The 26,452-nt window shown below is 44.9% G+C and overlaps 1 protein-coding gene across 2 annotated transcripts in view; it reads right to left on the reverse strand.

Moving 5' to 3' along the window:
- The window catches only part of COQ8A (coenzyme Q8A), an 87,601-nt gene that overhangs the window by 10,834 nt on the left and 50,315 nt on the right, over window positions 1-26,452 (reverse strand). For both annotated transcript variants that reach the window (XM_053307063.1, XM_053307055.1), the window contains exons 5-11: window positions 25,325-25,399; window positions 14,649-14,771; window positions 8,776-8,861; window positions 7,681-7,821; window positions 5,594-5,675; window positions 2,116-2,209; window positions 1,664-1,805 (exon numbers count right to left, since the gene is read on the reverse strand). In XM_053307063.1, the coding sequence (XP_053163038.1) occupies window positions 1,664-1,805; window positions 2,116-2,209; window positions 5,594-5,675; window positions 7,681-7,821; window positions 8,776-8,861; window positions 14,649-14,771; window positions 25,325-25,399 (743 nt within the window). The remainder of the gene's footprint in view (window positions 1-1,663; window positions 1,806-2,115; window positions 2,210-5,593; window positions 5,676-7,680; window positions 7,822-8,775; window positions 8,862-14,648; window positions 14,772-25,324; window positions 25,400-26,452) is intronic.

Consider the following 26,452-nt stretch of genomic DNA (forward strand, 5'->3'; position numbering starts at 1 on the left):
GCTCTATAGTCTGTCACCAGGAGATCTCCTGCTTAGAGAGTGCACTCTACACTACTACTGACAGCTGTTAGTGGTGTTTATGGCCTTCTATAGGCTATGTAGAAATTCCAGGTCAGCTCCACCTGCCAGGCTGGCAGCAGCTAGAACTGCCTGTCCTCCAGTTAACTCTCTAGCCCTTACTATATTCAGCTCTAATGCCCTTTTGTCCATGCTTCACCTCTTGTTTACCGAGAGTACTTTTCCAACAACCTTTGGCTGCTAGGACTGGCCCAGCTGGGGGACCTATATTTGGCTACTTATGCAATGAGACGATGATGCAGCTCTGATCTCTCGTCCCAGGAAAGAGAAGGCGATAACTTTGCCAAGCTGGCCGTCCCACCCACAAGGTCACGTTTACCCTCTGAAAACTGGTTGTCAGGAAGCAGGAAGCAACAATGGGAGCTGGTTTGCATGGGAATGGCCTACAATCAAGTTCTGTCTCTGGAGTCTTAAGCACATCTGAGCCTAACCAGTCAGTGGCCGACAATCACATTCAGCCACTTTGGAATTCCTTGAGGGAAGTGCAGGACACACAAGCTACAAATAAGTAAACACACACTGGTAATGCCCTTTTGTCCCTGTTTGTACAGCCAGAAGAAACCCCACAAGGAAGTCTCCACAAGCACTTCTGGGAACCACCACTAAATCATGGGATTGGTAATCTGAAACACCACTTTAGCTTTTATACGAAGACCATGGGCCAAACCAGAGCGCTTGCTCGGGATTTAGCTATACCGGTCCTCTCAATCTGGTCACCAGTGGCCAAAACCATCCAGGCAGGCAAGCTCTCAAAAATGGCTTCCTTCTAGGCCAAGGGTTCCCAGGTGATGTTGTTGTACAACTCCCATAATGGCCTGCAGCCACTGTGGCTGGGGATAATGGAATGTGTAGTCCAACATGTGGGGGACGCAAGCTGTGAGCCCCTGGCCTAGGCCACAAAAATGCTGTTACTCCACTCTTCAGTCCAAGTGCTTCCAGACCAGTGCACAGCACCACCAATGTCTAATATGGCTAAGGGTAGGCAGGCTGGCCAGCAAACACCTGTGCTAATGACAATGGCAGACTTATTTCCATGGCTGAGGGCAGAGCCAGACATGACTGCAGCAAACACACAATTCCAACTTGTGCATTTGCAGAGGTAAGAGTACATGCAAAAAAATGGGGGGAGGGATAACAAGGTATGGGATAATGAGGGATGGTACCTAAGGGGCAGGAGCAATACACACACACACACACACACACACACACACACACACACACACACACCAGTGTTCTGATTCCTGCTCGCAAATCCCTCCCACCAGCCAATTCTGAAATGAGCCCTTTTCTTGTTTTGAAGCTCAGCTGTGGAGATGGAAGACTTCTAATCTGCTGCAGAAGAGGGATGAGCAGTCATAGGAAGCGTTAAAGCACCCATACTGCCAATTCTCCCCAGCAAGTCCCACCCACCCCCAGCCCCTGCAGTGGCATTACAAAAGGAAACCGATTTCCCAACCCCATGTTTCTCTCAGTGTCCAGCTTAGCTCTGCACTATCTATGAACACCAGAGCATCCCAATAGATGGTCCAAGAGGCATGGGTTGCCATGCTCTAGGGCCCTTCTTTTATCACCTCCAAGGCAATACCTCATTCCGAATCTCCTGGCTCAGTTCTTCAGCTTGATCCAGAGGAAACCCCGACACCAGTTCTGTTGTCAGGACATGTTGGGTGCACAGCTCATCCACCACAGCAGGGACATAGAAGAAGGGGTGGTCCTTGAGCAGCTCCCTGCAAGGGAGCAAACAGAGTGTTAAGACGCCCCCTAGAAAAGCTTTGCCTTCGCTTTGATCAGCAAAGCAGGAATCAATGTGAAAACAAAGTCTCAATGGAGCCTCTGCATTAGTGATCTCTTGCACACTCTCTCTCTCTGCATTAGAGGATCTCCAGTCTCAGCACCGCACACAAGTCCAAACGTTTGGGATAAAAATCTAGGCTCCTTCCTACATTCATGCTATCCCACTGAGTGTCATCAACATTACACATTAAAGTGGAGAAAGCTGTGGCTGAAGAGAGGCAGGAAAATACCAGTGAAACACACCTGAATTTCTTAGCACAGGCAGCTTCTCTCTTATAGTCACATTCTAGGGCCAGTTCTCTGCTCAGAACTTCAATCAGATGTTCAGGGAAGAGACCTAAAGACAAAATTGCAGAAAGAAGATGCAGCTTAGGGTGTGATTGATTGATTGTTCATTCAATTTTTATACCGCCTTTCATAAGGCATCCCAAGGCGGTTTACAAAAGTTAATACGCAATAAAATTTCATTAAAATTGCATTTAAAACCTTGAAATCCATTGAACAGTTTAAAAAGACTCATTAATACACCAAAAAACAACCACCATAAAAAAAGAAAAACTGAAACAGGAAAGCTGAGAAACCTGGCAGTCCCTAAAGGGTAAAAGGCTAAACAAAAAAAAAAAATTTAATAGCATCCACAGATGTCAAAGAGTGGACATTCACTGGGAGAGCATTCCAGAGCCTGGGGGCAACTGCAGAAAAGGCCCTGCCCCGCGTACAAAACAATTTAGCCTCTTTCAACATTGGCACATGGAGCAAAGGCCACCCTGACAACCTTGTTAAATAGAAAGCAGAGCACTTGCTGGGAGAGCACAGAGTGTTCAGATTTAAGAAAAATAGGAAACTGCCTTAGACCAAGTCAGACCATCGCTCCATACAGCGCATTGGCTACACTGACTGGTAGCAGTTCTTCAGGTAGGACTCCTTCCCAGCCCTACCTGGAGATGCTCAAAATTGAACATGGGACCTTCTGAATGCACAGCACTGGCTCACTTGGAATATTCAATCAGACTCAAGTGTCCTTATATTAGTTAATTGCATATCTCCTCCCTAAAGCAGAAAACAAAGGGTGCCGTCCTTCAGATGCTCCTGCATCCTGGATTTCAGTTACAGATGCCCAAATAGCACTTAGAGAAGGCCAGTCAGTTCTATTGTTCCCACCGTGTTACAGTTTCAGTGTCAAAGCAGCGTTATTTTAAAATACAGAATAAAGAAAGTATAGGGCGGAGGGGAAGGGCATCACTTTCTTCTCCATTAATGGAAAAAACAGAAGCTTAAATAATTGGATGTTCTCCCCACCCCATGCTCCCATTGGTACCAAGAGAAATACTGGCTAAACAATAGGGATTAAAATAAAGACTGGTGTCTGGAAGTTTGCAAAGCATTCACACAGCCAAGCAGAAGTAGTTATAGGAACAGAGGAAACTGCTTTATACCGTCAGACCATTGGTCCATCTAGCTCAGTATTGTCTACACAGTCTGGCAGAGGCTTCTTCAGGGTTACAGTCAGGAGTCTTTCTCAGCAGGTGCTCTTTCCAGAGCAGCTCCATCCCCCAAGGGGAATATCTTACAGTGCTCATATGTGGTCTCCCATTCAAATGCAAACCAGGGTAGACCCTGCTTAGCATGCTGGCTACCACCTGTACTCGCTCTTCTAGTCCAAGAAAAGCAGTAGTTCTATCAGCCTCTGCTCTCTTCTGGACAAATCCACTGATCACCAACAAAGGTGATATTTATTTATATCTATGTAAACCGCTTTGAAAACTTTAGTTGAAAAGCAGTATATCTGTCATATTTGTAAAGGAGTGTCAAACTAATACGTTACTCAGCAGACAGAACTCTCTTTTATCTAGCACTAACAACCAGCCATAAGATCAGAGCGTGAATGTTGGGCTCTTCCATGGATATGCCTATCTAGTTATTTTCTCAGATGCACCAAACAACACGGACAGTTTTGACACTAATAAGAGTTGGCAACAGGTTGTTGGGCAGTAGGAACATAGGAAGCTGCCATATACTGAGTCAGAGCATTCGTCTATCTAGCTCAGTATCGTCTACACAGACTGGCAGCGGCTTCTCCAAGGTTGCAGGCAGGAATCTCTCTCAGCCCTATCTTGGAGATGCTGCCAGGGAGGGAACTTGGGACCTTCTGCCCTTCCATCCCGAGGGGAATATGCTCACACTTCTAGTCTGCCATTCAAACGCAACCAGGGTGCACCCTGCTTAGCTAAGGGGACAAGTCATGCTTGCTACCACAAGACCAGCTCTCCTCTGCTCTCCTGTTGACCTATTCTGATTCCACATCTTCTCTAGCAACAGGGTTGAAGAGTGTTGCTTGTAAATTTTCAAATCAGGAGTTTCAACAGGAAGAGCTGGAAGCCCGACAGTGCTTCCATTCCAGATCCAATACATGATGTTCTCCTCATGACCAAGCTACAATACAGCTGAGTGGGCAAGTTGAAGAGCAAGTTCATGTGTCCACTGTTGGGCTTCATCACATAACTGATGTGAGAGCCAATCTTGCGGTAGCAAGCATAAGTTGCCCCCTTTGCTAAGCGGAGTCCACCTGGATTTGCATCTGGATGGATGACTACATGTGAGCACTGTCTACTGTAAGATATTCTCCTTAGGGGGGTGGGGCTGTAGCTCAGTGGAAGAGCATCTGCTGGCATGCAGAAGGTCCCAAGTTCAATCTCTGGCGTCTCCTGGTAGGGCTGGGAAAGATTCTTGCCTGAAACTTTGGAGAACCATCACCAGTCAGGGTAGACAATTCCGAGTTAGATGGACCAACGGTCTAACTCGGCGTAAGACAGGGTCCTGTGTTCCTCTGACTGCAGAATGAAAAGTGATACCTGTGAAAGAGTCAAACATCAAACAACCCAGACAGACCTTTCAAAGCATCAAATGTCACCCTCAAACAATGCCTTGCAGCAGATGCTGAGGATGTGCACAGAACTGGTTCAGAGGCCCTTTATGGGGCTCCGAACAGATCTGAAGAACCGGCGGTTTCACCAGTTTGAAGGCAGTGGGGGTCTCCCTTTAAGAGTGGGGGAGGGTGCACTTACCCCCCCCCCCGCCACTTTCCCCCCACTGGCGTCCGTGTTTCTTAACGCCCATCAGGGCGACAGCATACCTCCTTGCTGCCCCATAACCCTCGTCTTCCGGATATGACCGGAAGTTGCTGACATGCCAGCGCACACAGGTGTGTTGGCAACTTCTGGTCATATCCAGAAGACGAGGGCAACGGGGCGGCAGGGAGATATGCTGCCGCCCCAATGGGAAACACGGACACTGGCGGTGGGAATCGGGGGAGGGGTAAGTGCACCCTCCCCCGCTCTTAAAGGGAGACCCCCCCGCCTTCGAGCCTCCCTGCTGCGGTTCCGTGCACATCCCTAGCAGATGCAGCTAATGAGGAGGAACCTGCCATACTTGCAGACACCCCACTTTGAGACAAGGAGACCTATTGCCCAGGTTTCTTTTCAGCACTACAGAGATGAGACCTCTTTGAGGAAAATTCTGCTCTCCCACTGATCAAAACTTACCCGCGCTAAGTTACATAAAGTTAGGGGTGTCCAAACACAGTCAGGCATCCGGAGCAACTTAAAACTGGTGCAACTCAGAGCAGACAGACAGAAGAAAATCATACTGCCCCAAACAAGATTCCAGCATATGTTGCTCCTCCCAGGAAGGCCGCCCTTCCCACAATTTCCAATGACTTTACCTTCTGGGAGAACATTGCTCATACTCAGGACTGTCATCAGATTGCTGACATCGCTATTGATGCTCTGGGCTACTCCAGGATACTGCAGGAGGAAAAAAATGGAAATGGATGAGGAGACAGCTCCTCCTGAACCCAACCTCAGACCATTCTGTGAACTGACCCCCTGTGTCCCCTTAAGACCTCTACATTTTCCTGTAACCAAAACAGAGTGCCATTTCTGAGAAGTGCACTACCCTTACGAAAACAAGAGAAAAACCTAATGGTGCTGAAATCCACTATGAACAGAACCACACGATTAGAAAAACAGCCCAGTTCTGCTTGTAATCGGAGCCATCTCTTTTCCAAAATGCAGTAATTTACAGAAGAGATGCAGAGTGATTTGATGCTTTAAACTGGGCTGGGAGAGGAGCAGAATTAAAAAGACAAGTGAAAAGTAAGCATCTCAACACATTCTGGGATGACATATTTCAAAACTTGGGCTCAGAATCAGAAGCTTAGTTCCTCTTTCTCCAGTGCAGCATCCCCAAAAGGAACAGGAACCAATTTTCACAGCTTAACACCTGTGCTCTGGATAAGAGACTGACAGAAACAGCTACACCAACAGTAACTTTCCACCACTTTTAAACAAACCTGATTTTAAAAACACACACACACACACGTCAGGTCAAGCAGTAACCTAGCAAGTCTTCCAACCATTTACACTACAGCACTGCAGAACGTGGTGTAGTGGTTAGAGTGCTGGACTAGGACTGGGGAGACCCGAGTTCAAATCCACATTCAGCCATGATACTAGCTGGGTGACTCTGGGCCAGTCACTTCTCTCTCAGTCTAATCTACTTCACATGGTTGTTGTGAAAGAGAAACTCAAGTATGCAGTACACCGCTCTAGGCTCCTTGGAGGAAGAGCGGGATATAAATGTAAAAAGAAAGAATGAAAAAGAAAAGAAAGAAATTCATGGAGATAATGAATATGCCCAACCACCAGTAATTATACTAATGGCCATAGCACAATTGCTTTCAACGGGGATGCCCCTCACAAGCTACCCGCAAAACTAGATAAACACATGAGTGTCTGGTGTGAATGATAGAAACATGGGAGAGGCCTCAGGATTATAGCTCTCCCCTAAAGGGGAGGCATTTGGAGGAAATGTTAAATTTCTTGGGCTGCTGTATTTAATGTGGTGGTGGTGGTTTGTTTTTGGTTTTTTCCTGTATGTGTACTGGCCAATGACTGCAATAAAGATTTGATTCAACCATGCAACTTGATCAGCAAACAGTGACTTGAGAGCCATTCATACCGCATAGGTATGACCCGTTATATGAATCAGCTACTGGAGTCTCTCCTCATATGGAATCATGCATCTGTCATCTCAAAGTCTAGAGCTTTGATCTGATACGGAATGTCAAAGCTGCCTAATCAGAAGGTTCCACAGCTACTTTACACTGATGCAGAATAAGGTAAAAAGATTAAAAAGTGCTAAGTTTTCAATATCGATTTCTTTAATCTCCAGAAGCTTTGAATTAAAAAAGAGATATGAGATATATGGGGCCTTTGCTTTAGCATAGCTATCACCTCCAGTGACTGTTGCTGGTGTCTATCTTATGTTTCTTTTTAGCTTGTGAGCCCTTTGGGGACAGGGTTCCATCTTATTTGTTTGTTATTTCTCTGTGTAAACTGCCCTGAGCCATTTCTGGAAGGGCGGTATAGAAATCGAATAAATAATAATAATAATAATAATAATAATAATAATCAGGGTTGGACAACCTTGGCTCTCCAGCTGTTGAGCTACAACTCCCATCTGCAATACATTTTGGTTGGGGATGATGGGAGTTGTAGTTCAGCAGATAGAGAGCCAAAGTTGCCTACCCCTGGCCCTAGATACCATCTCTGTTTAGTTATACCCTTCTATTAGAAACTACTTTTTAAAAACTTAAATTCAAGCAATTACTCCATCTCATTGAGATTTTAAAAAACTTGTATTGACTCCAATACTAAGAAGTGTCCCCCCTCACCGCACCACAAAAAAACCAAAAACATGGGATAGTGAGTCATTCAAACCCAAGTGTACAGCAACCTATATACCCACCTGGATTTTCATGGCAACTTCTGTGCCATTTTTCAAGCGAGCCAGATGAACCTGTCCAATTGAAGCTGCAGCAAAGGGGCGCTCCTCAAAAAAATCAAGCTTATCACGCCAGTTTGGGCCAAGGTCATTGTTCAAAGTTTTCTTGAGAAAGAATTAGCACAACAAAACACAAATCAGTACAGTTATGTTCCTAGGTAGAAATTGCTTCGCTCAGCAGAGACTGGGATGTTTTCTCAAGTCCGACTATAAACTATTTGCAGGGTTTTCTTGTTCAGATCAATAAATTCCAGCAGCCACTGACTGGCATAATATGGCAAAGCTCACAAGAACAGCCCTGCTGGATCAGGCCCAAGGCCTATCTAGTCCAGCATTCTGTTTCATGCAGTGGCGCACCAGATGCCTCTGAGAAGCCCACAGGCAAGTGGTGAGGGCATGCCTGATGCTGCTCCCCTGCAACAGGTATATAGAGGCTTCTTGCCTCTGAGGCTGGAGGTGGCCTATAGCCCTCAAACCAGTAGCCAAAAGATGACCCATCTGAAGCAGAGCATTATGCTTTAAGAATTCCACCATGATATTAAAGGGGAAAATGAAAGGTTGTGCCATCGAGTCAGTGTAGACTCCTGGTGAACACAGAGTCATGTGGTTTTCTTGGTAAAATACAAGAGGGGTTTACCCTTGCCATCTCCCGCACAATATGAGCTGATGCCTTTCAGCACCTTCCTTTATCGCTGCCCGATATAGGAGTTCCCCGTATTCTGGGTAACACACCAGCGGGAATTCGAATCAACAGCCTCCTGCTCTCTAGGCAGGTTACTTCCCCGCTGCACAATCAGGAATATTTATATGTGACTTTTCAATAGAGAAGAGTTCAGAGTGTTAACACATTGATAAACAATGTATATATTACAGAGCTTTGTAAAGAGGACAGTACAGATATCTAGAGTCTAACAAGGATAGTACTTTGTTCTGCCAGAAAGAAGCAGAGCCTGAATAAGGAATCATTATGCAGATTAAGATGTCCCCCTTTCCCCTCGTTAGCTCACTTTATATCCCCAGGCTTCCTTTTCTCCAATAGCAAAACCAAACTCTCCTCACCATCATTTGCTTCAAAGGCATGAAGTCAGCACTCTGCCGGACACGTTCAAAAATCTTCTGCAGGTGAGGGTTAATGAAGGCATCATCTGCAGGAGAAAAAGAACAAGCCCATCAGAGGTACAGTCTCAAACCCACCATTCAGCAGGATACTTATCTGTCACCCTCATACAAAGCCTTATCTCCAACCTCTGTTGTCATTCTCCGGTACAAAAGGCACATCCAAGCATTCCAATTTGCCAGCCATGTACTTCCCAGTTCTTTCTTTCTGGTCAGAAATAGTAGGAAAACTACAGACACTCTATGGTTTGGGTTTACTTTGTTTTTCAAAATCAGAATTCTGTACTAAGGAAGCCTAACTTTTTATTAATATTTTTAATTATTATTTCTTAACTAGAGGAATTGGATGGTATGACTTGTATAAAATCATATGCAAATTATATGCATTATGGTTCAGCTAATCGTGGCAAAGACAACTTGCTTCTGAGACATCTCCAGCACAAACTTTCAAGTTCATCTTTGCAGCTTAGAAGACTCAAAAAGAAATTTAGCTAAAGATGAGATATTCAGGATGCTGGATTCTGTGCTCAGTATCCTTTTCTCCAGGTACATGACAAAATGCAAACAGACCAGACAATATTCCCAATTCTAAGTGTTCAGATTCTATAAGCAGAGGAACAAGTCTGGAATTCCCAAAGAGGTGTCATGCTGAAATTTCATCCATTTCATCCCTGTCCCCTCCAAGTCACAGTACAAAGGGTCAAGTGGACAGCTACCACCAAAGGGGAGTATATCTACATTTCAATTCTCCAGGCTCCTCCACTTTCACGGTGTCAGAGCATAAACACTTGCAACAGCTGCAATCTGGTATTGCTCTTCCAGCGCTTATCTGCTTTGCTTACTAACATGCCGGTGAACTAACTTAACTCCCAATTTATGTGGCAGTCCTTTAGGGCTTTTAAAGAACTCTGGGAGAACTTCTTGCTTTCAAAGCAACACCAAAGAAGTGCCATTTGTGATAAAGGTCCAAATGGTTCAATCCAGAACTAATACCCACCTCCCTGTTGCACAAAGCAGCATATTAGGGTGTAGATTATTTATTTAGAATTCCAAATGTCTGCCTGGAAGCTGCTTGGAAACCATTTTTAGAAGGCAAGGAGAAACAGTTGCAAAGCATGTACAGTCACAGGAATTTAACTAGTGGCACTGGCCACTAAACAGAATGCAGGGCTTTGCAAACAGAATGCAGGGCTTTGCATATCTGGAAGGAAGGGGGGGGGATCAGGAGAGATAAAAGCTAAGGAGAAAGTACCAGAAGAGAACAAATAATAAATATAATTATTCCCAAACTTCTCATTTGTCTCACTTAGATTAGAAGGAACCATATACCATAGTTACTTTTCCTACAAAATCCAGCACACTGCAGTTCCCAAAACCATAGCATGGTTTTTTAAAGGTGGGAAGGATTCAAAGGGGAGTTACAGAAATAATAAAAAGCGTCTTAAAAGACTAATCCTATAAAAAGGCTGAAGAAATTGGGCACGTGTAGTCCCGAGACATGAAATTTAAGTGAAAGATTTGCGAGCAAGAAGGAAATCTGTTGAAAGAATAATTGAAAACCCTTTCAGAAAGAAGAGGGGGAGCAACTGTCCTCCTGAGAAAATCTCTCCTAAAATAGGACAAGAACCAACAGCAGTGGTTGGATCACATTATGCACTATACCAACATTATCAAACCTACAACTTTATAGTTGTAGAAGAGTAGCAGCAGGACTTCCTAGGCCCCATGTGTTCTATGTCTTCTTCGATGACAGACCTCCTACCGCTGCCTCTGAGGAGTGCTGCATGCAGTTGAATTCAGGAGAGACATCACAGTCAGATAGTAGAGACAAAAAGAGGGGAGCACGTCCAAAGACCAGTGCTCACTCTGAAAGCTCAAAGATTCCCTCCACATCTTTATGAGATACCAGCTATTAAAATCCACCCCTGAAATAAGAAGTGATAGTTAAGGGGAAGCTGTTCATCCCTCCTGCTGGTTCTTTCCCCACAGTTGGCTTGGTTGGGCAAGAAACTGACCACAAAAAGGGGCTTGAGAGTTTTGGGGTGGGGCAACCGCACGCGGATGGCAGCCCTCCAAATTACATCATCCTCTCTGTCAACAGCACAAACTACTCAACAGATTCTGCTTGGGACAGCCCATCTTCTGGGTGCTTTTTAAAAAGACAAAAGTGTTTCCCCGACAAGGGTAGCAAAGTGTAAACGAGGAATGGAATGAACCTCCCCACCAGGTTTGTTAGTATTGCATTGGCATTCATTCTGTTTATTTCTTTAATGGTCTCCTGCAGTCCTGGTAATGCTATAGTATTAGTGGGAAGCGGGTGGGGGGGATTGTTAAGCACAGGAGAAACCACATTATTGGCATGGTTGCTCTTGTGGAATGAATTACTCTTGATCTTGTAGTCATCATGAATTTGATTTTAACTACTTCGCTCCCAGATCATCTATGCCCACAGTTATTTTTATTTTATTTATGTAATACATTTCTATACTGCCCAAAATGCAAGTTCTCTGCATGGTTTACAAAACAATAAAAACAGCCAATCTTCTATATATTTAATTCTCTTGGGACATGTGTGCCCAGGATTTGGTGGTGGAACTCTCTAGTAGTGTGCATGGTTCGGTTCGGGCACTATTTAAAAGCCCTCCGGACCGGTTCGGAAGTCCGGCGGTTTGGAAGGGCGGGGGAGTGTCTCTTTAAGGGGGGAGTGGTGGTACTCCCCCCCCGCCGCTCTTCCCCCTCCGGCGCTGGTGCCTTTAAAAATCTTCTTGGGCGGCAGAGTTCCTCCCTGCCACCCCTGCCCCCGTCGTCGTCCTTTAAACCTGCGACAGAGTTCAGCTAGCGGCGCACATGTGCCCTGTGCGGCGCGCGCGCCAGTGGCACAGACGAGCGCGCCAGCGGCGGAGACGAGCACGCACCGTACAGGGCGCATGCACGCCGCTAGCTGTACTCCGTTGCAGGCTTAAAGGACGACGACGGGGGCAGGGAGGAACTCTGCTGCCCCAAGAAGATTTTTAAAGGCACCAGCGCCAGAGGGGGAAGAGCGGCGGGGGGGGGAGTACTACCACCCCCCTTAAAGAGACACTCCCCCCAGTGCCAGACCACGCTTTTGTGGTTCCATGCACATCCCTAGAACTCTCGCGACACGCTGTGAGAGTTCCGAAGTGAGGACTGAGGAGGAGAGGGGGAAGAAAGTGCCGGCGGTGGCTGGCCATCGGGCGGAGAAGAGGGAGAGAAAGGCAGCAGTGGGCAAGGGGCAGACGGGAGGGAGAGAAAACGGCGGCGGTGGGGCCCTTCTTGGCTGCCTGCCACAGCTCTTTGTGGGAGGAGGAATGGGAGGGGAGGAGGGCTGGAGAGCATGGGACCGGAGGGAAGGGGAAGAGAGGAGAGACTGGGGCAGGAGGAAGAGGGAGGGAGAAACAGCAGGCCCAAAGCGCCGCACAGATGCTCTGTGCGGGGTCAGCTAGTAAAAGATTAAAACATTTCAACAATTAAAATTAAGAAACACAAAACACAATTAAAAACAGTGTCTGATTAAAAGCCTGGGTGAACAAATTAGTCTTGACTGCCATTTTAAAAGTTGTAAGAGATGGGGAGGCTCTTATTTCAGCAGGAAGTGTGTTCCAAAGCCTTGGGGCAGCAATGGAGAAGGCCCATCCCGAGTAGCTACCAGATAAGCTGGTGGCTCATCATGTTGGTACCAAGAATGCATTTCCTCTTGCACGATGTACTATACTGTCATCTTAATTTGATCATTGGCCTCAATTGGGAAAGCAGTTCAGAGAATCAACAAGAAATCCACACTTTAATCCATAGACACACCCCGCACTCATGTCTCATTTGCAGACTGACACAGTGCCTCCTACTTAAGAAGGCAGCCACAGACTGGGGCTGAGACGCAGCAGCTGTTTCCTCTCTCCCAGGTAGGCAAACCTAACAAGGGAACTATAAGGGATGCTCTTACTCCCTGCATCTCAACAGAAGCTTCTGCTTTAGAGAACAAGGCTCAGGAGTTTAGACTAGATGTGCAAGCAGTCTCTAGAATCTGGTGAGCTCCAAAAGAAGGGCCAGACTATCAGATTATTCCTCTTCCCTTGTCTTAGCATTTCCTAAACTCTAAATAACGTTGCCTATAGAAAGTAACATGTTACAATCTCCAATCACGTTACTCACTATAAATTACACAATTAGGACTATATTCATGCAACTGCATAAATTTTGCCACTAGTTAATCAGTCAGGCTGAAAACAGAAGACATTATGTTGTACAAGTCTACAGATAATCTATACACAGGTACGTTTGTGTGTAAATGACTACCTGCGCTCATTTTAAAAGTGAACAAGGATATAGGTCCCTCAAATGCAGGTAGCATACTGCTGTACCTGTGTTCAATGTAACATTTGAATAGCATACATTAAATGCTCCTTGCACAAGTGTTAAGAACATAAGAACAGCCCTGCTGGATCAGGCCCAAGGCCCATCTAGTCCAGCATCCTGTGTCACACAGTGGTCCACCAGATGCCGCTGGGAAGCTCACAGGCAGGAGCCGAGGACCTCTCTCCTGCTGTTACTCCCCTGCAACTGGACATCAGTCAGTGCGGAACACAAGTGTTGAACATGACATGTGAAATGGGCTATAGATTTGCACCCAAGGCAGCAATCCTAAGTAGTTAGTAAACCCTACTACTGGATGCAGAAGGGCTTACTCCCAAGTAAACATGCCTGGGATCATGCTGTTAAACTCTCCTATGCCCAACAGACCTCACACCACCAGTCCACTCCCTCTTCCTTGCGCCAGACCTGATGAAATGGGAAATGCAAAATAAAAGACTCTTTCTTCCCTCCGGCTGGTTTCCAAAGCCAGCAAGGAGTCTGGCTTTCCTTCTAACCACAGGAACCACAAGCAACTGATCAGTTAGTCCCAGCAGAAATCAGTGGCCATATGCCCTTTACAGCTGGATCTTGAACTTTATGGAAGGCCATTTTGGTGCATCACTACAACTCCTACATTCCTAAGTTGGATCAGGAAGAAAATAACGAAAGTGCCAATTCTACTTTATTTATACATACTATTTCTACCCCAGCTTTTGCTATAAATACAACCTCAAGATGACTTACAATACACACAATTTTAATAAGCAAGGTAAATCAGGAGAACTGAAGATAAACAGATAATCCATTAAACCGAGCAGATAGGCCATTAAAACAGCTCATGTTTTTATTTATTTATTTATTTATTTTTACATTTCTATCCTGCTCTTCCTCCAAGGAGCCTAGAGCGGTGCACTACATGCTTCAGTTTCTCCTCACAACATGTACCAGGTGTGGCTCTCCAGATATTGCTGAATGACAATTCCCAGCATCCCCAGCTGTGATAAGTTGTGGCTGAGGTGAGGGGAGTTGTACTTCAGCAAGATCTGGGGAGCCACATGTCACCCACCCCCTGTCATATACTATGAAAAGACCAAGAGAACAGGGCAGATTTTGCCTCCACCTAAGGGTTGACCAAATGGCATCAAGCAAAAACCAGCACTAGCAACATGGGGATTTCTTAAATTATTACAGTTGCTAGTTTTACATTATTAAAGTCCAAGATAAACTCCACCTTTTCTTCAACATGTGCTTTCACTATATACAACTTTTTTTTTTACAACTACATGTCATGGCCTATTAATGGGTATTGATATCCAGTACTTACTACCCATGCTGCTTCCTGGCTCTTCCAAATCCTCTTCTCATTGTGGAAAAGGAACACACTACACCACAAAAGAGAAGGAAAACCTTTAAAAAAAATTTTTTTTAAGCCTATTTGTGCTTACCTTGAATACTCAGCATCTGTCCCAGCTTCAGCGCAGCTCCTCGAACCTTGCACAGAGTTCTCACTATCCTTTCTGCATTGGCCTCTGACAAGAAGGGGCTGGAATCCGTAACAGCCTTCTTTCCTGAGGACAGGCAGTCAAAGTAAATAAGTTTTAAATGCTGCATTGATTCCACTATCAGCCACATCACCACTCTGCTCACAAATATTTTTTTACACGGTGGAGACATGGATCACGGTGGAGTACTTATCAAAATTAACATTTAAAAAGGGGAAAAGTTAAGTAAGCGTAAAAAGCATCTGAAGGGATGATTTAAATGAGTTGGGTTATATTATTTCATAACATCAAACACTGAAACAACTGGACAGAGTTCTCAGATACTAATGGCTTAAGACCAGGAAGCCCAACTTGGGCCCTCCAGCTGTTTCCAATTATACCCAGCCATCGTGACCAATAGTAAGGGATTATGGGAGTTGTAGTCCAACATCTGCAGGTGGGCCAAAGTTGTAATGCCCTGGCTTAAGAAGTCGGGATGAACTTAGTGAACTACTGAATTTCAAAAGAAAAGGGGTAAGAGTTGCGAGTGTTACTACCTCAGCCCAGTTGGAAGAAGGTTAAGAGAATTTCAAGCTAAGCATGCTAGGAACAAACTGATGATTAGAAGTCAAACTGAACAAGAAGCCCAATTCACATCTCAGTAGTTCCTTCTTCCCATGCTGCTTCAGAATCATTTGGAGACAGGAAACCACATGTGTGGGCTAATAGCAAGTTCATTGGCCAGCCAGGACAGATGGCAACATGTGGGTAGGGAAGAAACCATACAGCCAGCCCTGCCCACATGGCTTCTATATCCAAATGATCCCAGAGCAGCTGGAGAAGAAGCTCTCACATCACTGCTGATAAGTCTGAATGGAGCAGAAGTCTAGCATTCTTGAAAAGGCAACAGAATTTCAAAGGGGTGTGCACTTTATGTGTTTTTAATGAACGTATTTTAAATAGCTGGATATTGCTTTGAGCATTTCTGGTGAAAGGTAACTATGCTTGCAAGGCAAACCACTCATATATGCAAAATACATAATTAGTACCAGGACAAAAAAGGTAACAAATGCAACAAGACATTAATCTAATGCATCCAAAATTGGTAGTTAGGAATTTGAATCTTATCTGAGTTTTATACAGGCTCCCACCTAAATTAATGCAGGCAGCTTCTGGGAATTGGGGGGGGGGGTCCTCCTAACTGATTATACACACAGCACAATAACAAACCACTAGATTATCAGGGTTGATGACCAACTCGCCAGCAAACATACTTTCTGCATTTGTAGAAACAATCCAGAAGCACTACCCAATGCAAGTGATGCCCAACAATCTTTGTCAGCATTATTTAAACCACTGGTTTCCTGGTTCAGGCATCACAAGGAACTGTGGTTTCATAAACCAAGAAGCTTTATGTTTAGCTGAGTGCATGACGGGAGGCGGAAAGATGGAGAATATGTGCAGGTTTATCCGCTTGTTCACAATCTAATGAACTATGGTAATCATAGTTAACTTGCAGCTAAACAAGCTCTCATCAAATCCTTGCAGTATTTCCTCCCTTTGCCATTTCTACTCATACATGACCCTCAAGCACATACAGCATTAAGGAAAAAGTTAATGATTAAGCTGGTCTAAAACCTTTTATTAGACAGTAAACATACGGATAAGTATATCAGCAAAAGAAGACGAGTGGCACGTCCTGTCACATTTCTCAGCAACATATACAAGGGTTGCCCAATCCTAATTTCAACCAAAATAAGTATTACACAGAGAGATCCGCTACTGATCTTCAAGACTTCAACTAAATGCAGCCGTGGAGCGGGGCGGGTGCTTCAAGGAAGCCCACTTTTTTTAGGAAAGCTGTATGGAAGAGCAGGGTTTCATTCACCCTTTTCTTCATCTCACCTACTTATACTGCTGTTTGCAATGCAGGGCAGGTGAAGGGAAGAGAGAAGAGAGTGTAGGCACTTTCATTCATGAGTACATAGCAGCTATGGGGGAAAGCTTGCTCTCCCCAGCCCTGCCCCCCAACAGCGGAGATCACTTCTGGCCACCATTTTGTATGCAGGAGCCATTTTGTGGCTAATTTTCTTTTGAGTTCTGAACCTAACCCTCCATTTCCCATAGGCATTATGCCTCGTTACTTGCGGTAGTAGGCGAAGAACGGAACCCCCACGAGTAATGAGGTTTGCCTGTAGTGAGATGCTAATGTGAGGGCACGTACTCACGCGCAACTGTGCATTCTGTAGGTTAATTCCCATGAAACACTTATGTTTTTACGCAAGACTCAAACAACACACACAAGTGTCTTCCAGTCCTGCACATTTTGTGACAAGAGGATCTCATGTTTTGTTTCAGTGCTGCAGAACCAAACAGGGGCTCTCAACAGGTACTGCTGCAATACACTTTATTCATTACTTCATAAAACTGACTTTGAAGCCCAAGTCTCTCCCGACAGAAGAGGGCGTCTGGAGACTGGATTTCATTCCATATTCCTGGAAATACTGTCCTTACACCCATCCTGGCCCATACGTATTCCAATTATTACTCTCCCGCCAGAAAAACTAATAGCCCTGAAGGTCAGTGGTGAGCAGTGAAGTTATTTTTACTTTGCTTGCTTGGTAGAGACAGAATCTCACCCAGTATAGTAGAAATAGGCTTTTATTCACACAATATTCTACAATTTTTAGACAACATGATTAGTACAACCCTGGGTACACTGCTCCTTCTACTTGTGCAGTTCTCAAGTGTATGAAAAGGCATAGCTTGCTGCTAGTGCCAAACTATGTGCTCTTTCTCTCCAAACAAGAACAGGAACACACAGCTGAAGCAGTTTTCAATTCTGGTTTGGAGAGCAAGCACAAAGCATAGTTTGTAGACTGAGACATAAGTGGCAAATTATGGTTTGCCAGAAGCAGGCAATACACAAATGTGTTGAGAGAGAGAGAGAGAGAGAGAGAGAGAGAGAGAGAGAGAGAGACAGACCGAGAACACGAACATACACATACAAGGATAAGAGGGAGCATGTGAATCAAATTCATGGTTTCACATGACACATAGAAAGGACCATAATATTAAACATGTAATTACATTTTAAGATAATCTTGCTAAACAGAACCCAAAGGTCAGAATATGGAGACTGTGGTGCCACTTCCAAGTTTGAAAAACATCAAAACGTGCATCACAGGTTGCTCATACTTTGACACAGTAGGCCTTCCTAAGTGAAGAAAACTGTCCAAGCCTGGCTGAATGTAGACAAACATTCATCTTGTAAACTCCCAATTTAGAGAGGAGGCAATCAAAAGCAAAGGGAAGGAACAGGTTTTCATGGATCCCCAATATCCTTTAAGACCAAAGAAATATATGATTGGGTCAGTGGTCCCAAGCACTGACATAATCAACACTCGGAAGCAATAGCACTCCCAACTCTAGCTCAATAAAGACATGTTGTGGAAGTGGCCAGGAACATGGGCCTCTGTCAGTTACCTGTACTTGCCTAAGGAGGCCACTCTCACAGATGGAAAACCATTCCTGTGCATTGCTGGAGAACAAGAGAAAAGACTGTGGTGTAACCCACTTAATTTGTGTGTTCATGGTAATACTAGCATCTTTGGCAGTCTAATGCCCCACCACTGCTGAAGACCTCAAAGAAAGACTGGTCACAAAATGATACTTCTGGATTGGACCAAAGATCAATCAGGATATTAAATCCTAACATGAGACTCAAAGTAGAGTGAGCATTAGTGTGCCTAGGACACAAATAAGAGGCAAGTGAGCAGGGAAAGGTTCAGGATTCAGCTTTCTAATAGTCAAGGTCTGATCTGGAAATTAGTAGAAGGAAGCTTCAATGCTACAAATATGCAAACTATGAATGTCATAGCGGGTTGTGCAGCTGGAGTGGCTCTTCTTCCTTTGAAAACTAGCTCATGAGTAGGGATGTGCGAACCGGTTCAAATTTGAACCAGGGTGGTTCGGAAGTTCGAATTTGAACCGAACCAGCCATCAGGTTCGAGCTGCAGGTTCGAATTTGAACCGAACCAGGGGGTGGTTCGATTCGAACCGGTTTGAACCGGTTCGGACACCCAAAAATTGGTAGGATGGTAGATGGCACCCAGGGGTACCTGTCACCCAAACCCCAAAGTAATCGGAGTGTGGATTCTATGATAGCAAATTAGAGTGGATTCATGGTGTCTCATTGAAAATCTCATTTGCTATCATAGAATCCACACTCAGAATACCTCAGAAACAACAGAACCCTGTACCCCATGGGTTAGAAACCCATGGGGGTGGTTGGCACCCTATGTGCACTACACCACCACTCGCTCTGGGCCACCCCAGCACCCCCCAAGTGCACTTGTGGGGCTGCTGAAAGCTCCATTATACCTTATGAGGAAGAACCTTAAAGACGCGTAAACTTCAACAATTCACAAAAAATCAGCCCTCTGCCCAAATCCTTTGAAAAAATTCAGGTAGCTTCCTTGCCCCTACCTGGCACTACCACCAACCCCACACTGCTCTAGGCCACCCCTTTGCCCCCGACGTGAAGCTATACATTTGTTGACACCTCCATGCTTCTTTATGGAAAAAAACCTTAAAGACGCATAAACTTCAAAAATCACTCAAAAATCATCCCTTTGCCCAATTCCTTTCAAATAATTCTGATAGCTTCCTTGCCCACCCTAGGAACTACCACCCACCACACTCCACTCTACGACACCCCTTTCCCCCCCCGATGTGAAGCTATACATTTGCTGCAATCCTAATTATTCTCTATGAGGAATTCAAAAATACTTTAACAATTCACCAATAATCAGAGGAGTGTCCAATTGCCTTGGGGTTTTGTGGGTGGTAGGCACCCCTGTCTGTCTACCACCCACCCTGCTTTTGTGCCCCTAGGTGCTCCACAATAGGGGATATGGGCTGGTTCAGGTCCCATTATACTCTATGAGAAAAATAATTAAAAATATTTCAAATATTCATAAAAAACCATAGGGGTGTCTTATTGCTTTGGGGTTTGCATGGTTGTTGGCACCCATGGGTGCTCCACAATAAGGAATAATGGGCTGGTTGGAGTCCCATTATGTCCTATGAGGAAAAAATAAAAATAATTTTCAAAAATTCATAAAAAATCGTACGAGTGTCCAATTGCTTTGGGGTTTGGGTGACAGGTACCCCTGGGTGCCAGCTACCATCCTACCAATTTATGGGTGTCCGAACCGGTTCAAACCAGTTCGAACGCAAACCGAACCAGGGGGTGGTTCGAACAAAACCAAAACCGAACCACCCCCTCCTGGTTCGAACCCGGTTCAAATTCAAACCGAACCAGGCGAACCGGTTTTGTGCACATCCCTTCTCATGAGGCTTTAACTTGTCTGAGAAGAGTTATTTAGATATTTTAAAGCAACAACAAAAAACCTTAGCCCACGATTTCAGCAGCAGCCTTTGAGATTCCATCTGCTAAACAAAAAACTCAAACAGTTGTTTTTGTTGACAGAGCAGAGTGAAATGGGGTCGAGAACAACAAAAGTGAGCCATGAAGCTCCTTTGCAAACTCTTTGGAATGAATGAAGAACCTGGCAGGTGAAAAAAACAGCAAGGGGGAAAGGAAAAGACGAGCCAGCAACAAAAATATATTTGTCTCCATCAGCACGACAAATCTGACCTGAAATCAGAGACAAATGAGCAGAGACTGCAGAGAATAGGTTTACAGAGTTTAGTAACATTGAATTCATTGATATCACCATATCCTAAACTTAATTCATACCTTGGTAGGTCTTTACGTTAATATCTGCAGGGCTGCAGTAATCTACAAGTCAGTCTCAAGAACATAGGATATTAGGAGCAATACGAATTTCATTAACATGGCATCCTCAGAACATGGCAGACACCAAAACAAATAGGTACTCATTGAATGCAGAACTGTAACTGCTCAGCTGGATCACCTTGTCTACTCTAAGTTGCAGTCCTACACACATTTACATAGCAATAGCAATAGCACTTACATTTATATACCGCTCTATAGCCAGAGCTCTCTAAGCGGTTTACAATGATTTTAGCATATTGCCCCCAACATTCTGGGTACTCATTTTACCGACCTCGGAAGGATGGAAGGCTGAGTCAACCTTGAGCCCCTGGTCAGGATCAAACTTGTAACCTTCTGGTTACAGGGCGGCAGTTTTACCACTGCGCCACCAGGGGAAGTAAGCCCCACTGAACTCAGTAGGAGACACTTCCAAGTAAAGATGCATAGACTGTGCTGCAGGATAGCCAAAATATACCCGATGCCGGTCATTCCACAAACCTGTGTTATGTTAGGGAGCTCTTCCCTGAAATCTACTTTTCTGCACTTTAAAAGAATTGGCTGACATTCTGCGCAATGTCAGAGCTGCATGAAAGCATGTTGCCAAACAGGGAAATGGAGCCATTTTTTGCTGCTCTCTCTTCCCTCCAAAAGGACTTTTTAACTTCAGGAATGTGTCCCCGAGGGCTGAGTACACCAGGTGGAGCTGTGATGCTGAGTCTTCCTCCAGCACAGTCCTATTATGCAGTTCTAACACTGTGCAGAATGTCAGCACCTGTCCACGGTAATTGGTGCACCTCTTCAGAGGTATTTTCTTAAAGTTGATTCTCATCATGAGGAAATTCAAATATTAATTTTCCCACTTATAGAAGCCAGCTCCCTTCCACCAGTGGCAGGTGTTCACTTGTATGTTTTTCACCAGTGTGTGCTCGCTCTCTCTTTATTCTGAAAAGATCTTTCTCCAAAGCAAAAAGGGGGATACGGTCTCTCCCAGAACATGCACTGACTTAGGAAAGCTCAGAAAGCAACTCAACTGCTTTCCAAGCCTCTTCCAAGATTCAGTGTGAGGTCAGGGAAGAGTCCTCACTTTTCTCCAATTTCCTTTCTGAGCCTCTCAAAGGCTCAGCACAAGGAGGACAAGCCCCCACCCAGCTCCAAAACTAGCAAGGGGACTTTCCCTCACAGCCACACTAGGCCTCAGGAGTGCTCAGAGATCCTCCAAAGATCAGTACTGGGGGGACCAGTAATGATATTACTGGTCCCCACAGTACTCTTTGATGGAGAGGGAGGGGCAGAATAAGAACAGCCTGGCTAGATCAGGCCCAAGGTCCATCTAATCCGACATCCTGTTTCACACAGTGGCCCACCAGAATCTTCTGGGAAGCCCACAAATAAAGGATGGTGGTGTTCCCAGATGGTCACTCCTGCTGATGCTCCCCCTGCAACTGGTATTTAGAGGCACTGAGATTGTGAGGCTAGAGGTGGCCTATAGCCCTCAGACTAGTAGCCATTGATAGACCTGTGCTCCATGAATTTATCTAAATGCCTCTTTAAAAACTGTCACCACATCTTGTGGCAGAGAATTCCATAGGTTAATTATCTGTTGTATGAAAAAGTACTTTTTGTTGGCACTAAACTTCTTGGCAGTTTCATGGGATGATCCCTGGTTCTAGTGTTATGTAAGAGGGAGAAAAAAATTCTTTATCAATTTTCTCCACACCATGCACTATTTTATATACCTCTATCATGTCTCCCCTCAGTCATCATTTTTTCTAAACAAAAAAGTCCCAGGTGTGGTAGCCTTGCCTCATAAGGTGGCGAGTCAAAAATTTGTGGCCAGAGACCAAACAGGTTGCTGGAGACTGCTTGCAGCATTTACTTCACCCTCACCTGGCCTTTCGCTGCCTAGCGAGGGAAATTTGCCTGCTTCTACCTTTGCTTCCTGCTCCACGTAAATACAGAGCATCTGCCATGGTGTGTTCTGCTCACTCTGGTGTTTACCCCCAAGCAACACAAGCAGGCTATCTTCCTTCCTAAAAGGAACAAAAAGTTGCTTAAGGCCACAGCACAGAAAGCAAGAGCTCAACTGAAGAACTCAGCACCTCACATGAGAAAAAAGTGCTCGGTGCCCTGCGTGCTGACTGTCCTTCTGCAACTGCACTTCAAGAACTGTCCTACATGATTTATGCACGTGATCTATGTATCGATGATACGTGATCTATGATAATACGCTATCTATGCAGGAAAAAAGTCTTTGACCTTGAACATTGCACAGGAACAGAAGGTTCTTCTTTAAACACACAGAAATCCCCTAATGGTTCACTCCTCCTTGTGCCAAGCTCCAGGAATGTAGTTCTGCCCTGCAACATGCACACTTCTGATTCTGTCAACTGCAGCAAGTTCTACATCGTGTAATAGTTTCGCTGAGCTTGTATTCAGGTCTGGGAGTGCCCAGTTATACAAGGTAGCTCTTAAAACAGAAAAATGTAAACAGAACTGTTGCACAATCTCTCTCCCCAGAACAGGTCTGTCAAAACAAGAGTGATGAGTGCTACAAGGAAATGCCTTCAAGGATCCTGTAACTGGGCTGAGAACTGTTGAGAGACTTTAAAGGAAATTGTGTGCCTGTGCAACTGAGGTTGGCGTTATTACTCGAGAAGGGTGTCTGCAACTACAAATTGTGTGGTATCTCTGACAGATCCAAGTTCAATTAACAGCGGTTTTGTCCTTGGGATTTACATGCTGCACCTACTGGAACTTCACAGCTGACATGTCTGTGGACGACTATATTTGGAGTGTGTATTTAGGGGCCATTCAGACAAAGCCCCCCAACAGTCAAATGACATATCAGGAGAGCATTGGGGTGTCCATGGAGATTGTTCAGATGGGCATGCTGTTGGTGCACCCCTCCTTCTTCACATGTGCTGGGACTGGTATCATTTGAACCTGCCCTGTGCATTGGAAAGCTCCATGAAAAGGAGTGGACATGTAATCTGCCTGTTATCCAAAACACACTTTCCAGCAAAAAGGAACAATATGGACTTGTACAGTTGCCCTGTGTGCGTGTATAAAGCATTTGGGAATAGGAGCAAGACATGATTAGGTTACTGCAAGCCCTTTGGTATGTTCAAGAGATCAGACAAGTTGATGCTGCCCTGAGACTACTGAGCTAACAGCTGCTCCCCGTCTGACATGCATTCCATGGAAGTGCTTTTATAATGGACTTTCGGAGGTCACTGGAGATGGCTCCCTGAATTAGTTAGGTTTCAGGCAGAACAACTAAAAGCTGCTATGTGACTTTTCCCTATTCACATTCTTAACCTGTAGAGAAGTGCTTAAAAAGACAGGCAGAACTGAATGGCATTAGATGCAATCTGTGCCTGCCCTCCTGGCCTTCCGGCAGTTCTTGACAAGTGCCCTTTTTCTCTGGGCTTTTCGCCAGGCTACTTGAGGATCTCATTTTGCACATTTTAGCGGTGATGTTATGGCTGCCTGTCAACTAGCTTTTTGGAGTTTTAAAGCAGATTGGATTTTTAGTGCTCTATTGCATTTAGTGTTCTATTGCCAGCATGGTGTAGTGGTTAGAGTGCTGGACTAGGACCGGGGAGACCCGAGTTGAAATCCCCATTCAGCCATGAAACTGGCTGGGTGACTCTGGGCCAGTCACTTCTCTCTCAGCCTAACCTACTTCACAGGGTTGTTGTGAAAGAGAAACTTAAGTATGTAGTATACCACTCTGGGCTCCTGGGAGGAAGAGCGGGATATAAATGTAATAATAATAATAATAATAATAATAATAATAATAATAATAATAATAATAATAATAATAATTTTTATATATGCTGTACACCACTCTGAGGTCTTGAGCAAAGAGTTTAGAACTGTAAATAAAATATGTGACTATCCAGCTACCAGCCCACATTGGGCATCTGGGAGGCCTCACACCCAACTTGCCCACTTTTTTGCAGTTATTTTCCCCTATATATTTTAAGAGTGAGGAAGCTGAATGTGTGGGAACTGGCCCAATATTTAAGCAAAGGAGCAACAGAAGATAGGAAACTCATGCCTGGTAGCAAGACACAGGTTATGTCCAGTGCTCTCCTGCCCAGACATGTATAGCATAGCTACCCTGCTTCTGAACCATACAATCGCCTTGGAAAGAGCAAGACCCAGCCCTCTTCCCTGTATCTGGGAAGATCCATCGGGCACACTTTAATACAAGACTGCACCCACCCTTTAAGTACAGAAATGACTTCATCTCTAGATGTTTTTATGCAACAACACAGGTCCCTTATCTCATATATTCGATAACCTTCACTTCAGTGGCAGAGCCAGCTCCAAGATAAACAAGATATCTATTTATGGTAAAACAAGAAGTGTGACCAATCTGAAAGAACAAGAAGGCAAATGTCCAAATAAAGTGCCACAAGTTACAGAACAAGGAGAAAGGCCGTTATGAATGCTTTGCTACACCCACAGACCACTCCAACATCCGTTTTGGTTAGAACAGAATGCCAAAAAGATTATCCCAGGAAACAATACTGTATCCTAATCCAGAGTTTAGCTCCTTCATCTTGGAGGCGGAGGCAGGCACTTACCCCTCCCTTAAATGCACTGCACCATCATCACTCCTTGAGTAACTTCTTTAAAGTAGGCAACAGTTGCAGACAGATATGGTGGTTTGTTAGGGGAAAATGCAAGAGTAGCAGCAGAGCAGAACAGAGCAATACCTGCCATTGCTTTAAGATGTTTAAGATTCTATGCACTCGTAGAGCAAACTGTGTCCAAGACAAGGACATGGCTGGATGCTTGCATTAGCACGAAGCAAAGGAACACTCACCATTGCGCTCTTCAGATCTAAGGCTCTTCTTTGCAACTTCTGCCAATGCTCCAATGCCAAGGCCAACTGCTAAACCTTTAAAAGGACAAGGTGGGGGAAGAAGGGGGGAAGTTAGAGGCATCAGGATAAACACCATCAGTATGCAGTTACATCTCTTTGTGCATGGATGAACAATTATCAAGCAGCTCTTCATCAAATCCTGTCTACATTCATTACAGATGTGTATTAAGGCAACAGCAATGCTCCGCTCACTATCCACAATATGCCATGCCCACTTTCCCCACTGTGGTAACATTACTGTCCAATGGAATCCCTCCAGCTTATAGAAAGAGGCAACAAACCCAAGATCCACACCTCAGTCACAACAAGGACCAGAAGAAACAGCAATACAGAATGCATCTTGTCTATGCCTCAGCTGGGAGGATTCTACCCAGTGGTGCCCTTATCCCTGGACTTCGGGGCCCAAATCCAGGGCCTTCACAGCTCCTGGATGCCCCACCCCCCAATCCTCTTTAGTCTGTCTCAGGTTGTGTGGTCACCCAGCAGAACATGATGCTTAATTTGCAGGGGAGGGGGCCTCCAAAGGCCTTTAGGTCCAGGCGCCTAAATTACCTAGGTGCACCTCTGATTCCACCCTTCCTCTGGAGCATTTAATACTAGCTGCTGGGTCCTTTTGTCTGACACAGTTCAACTATTCTTAGGGTGGGCAGTCACCAAAAGACTGTGGTGCTTATACTTTTAAAATGTTCTCAGAATGCCCCACTGTCCAATGGAACACAATTTATCCATTGGCACCTTCACCAATCTCTTCTTCCTCATCTACCTGCTGTGAACAAAATTGTGCAGCCACAACAGATGGAAAAGGGTGGATGGGTACATGGAGGAGGCTGTCTTAAATAGGCTAGAAAGCCCCAAAACACTGTCCTGACTGGATACATTTCCAAGTGCTCCAATGTATAGACATGATTATCTAAGTGAGGATTTGGCAATCCTAATTCTTACGTAGAAGTACTGGCAGAAGATCTATCTTTGAAAGTACTCGTTAGCAGAACATTTCATTGTGCAACATACTTATGCAGAATAGAAAAGTTGCATACTATGCCCTGGGGCTCTCTTTCAATAATACAG

The sequence above is a fragment of the Hemicordylus capensis genome, chromosome 1, assembly GCF_027244095.1.
Source record: "Hemicordylus capensis ecotype Gifberg chromosome 1, rHemCap1.1.pri, whole genome shotgun sequence".
NCBI classification, from domain to species: domain Eukaryota; kingdom Metazoa; phylum Chordata; class Lepidosauria; order Squamata; family Cordylidae; genus Hemicordylus; species Hemicordylus capensis.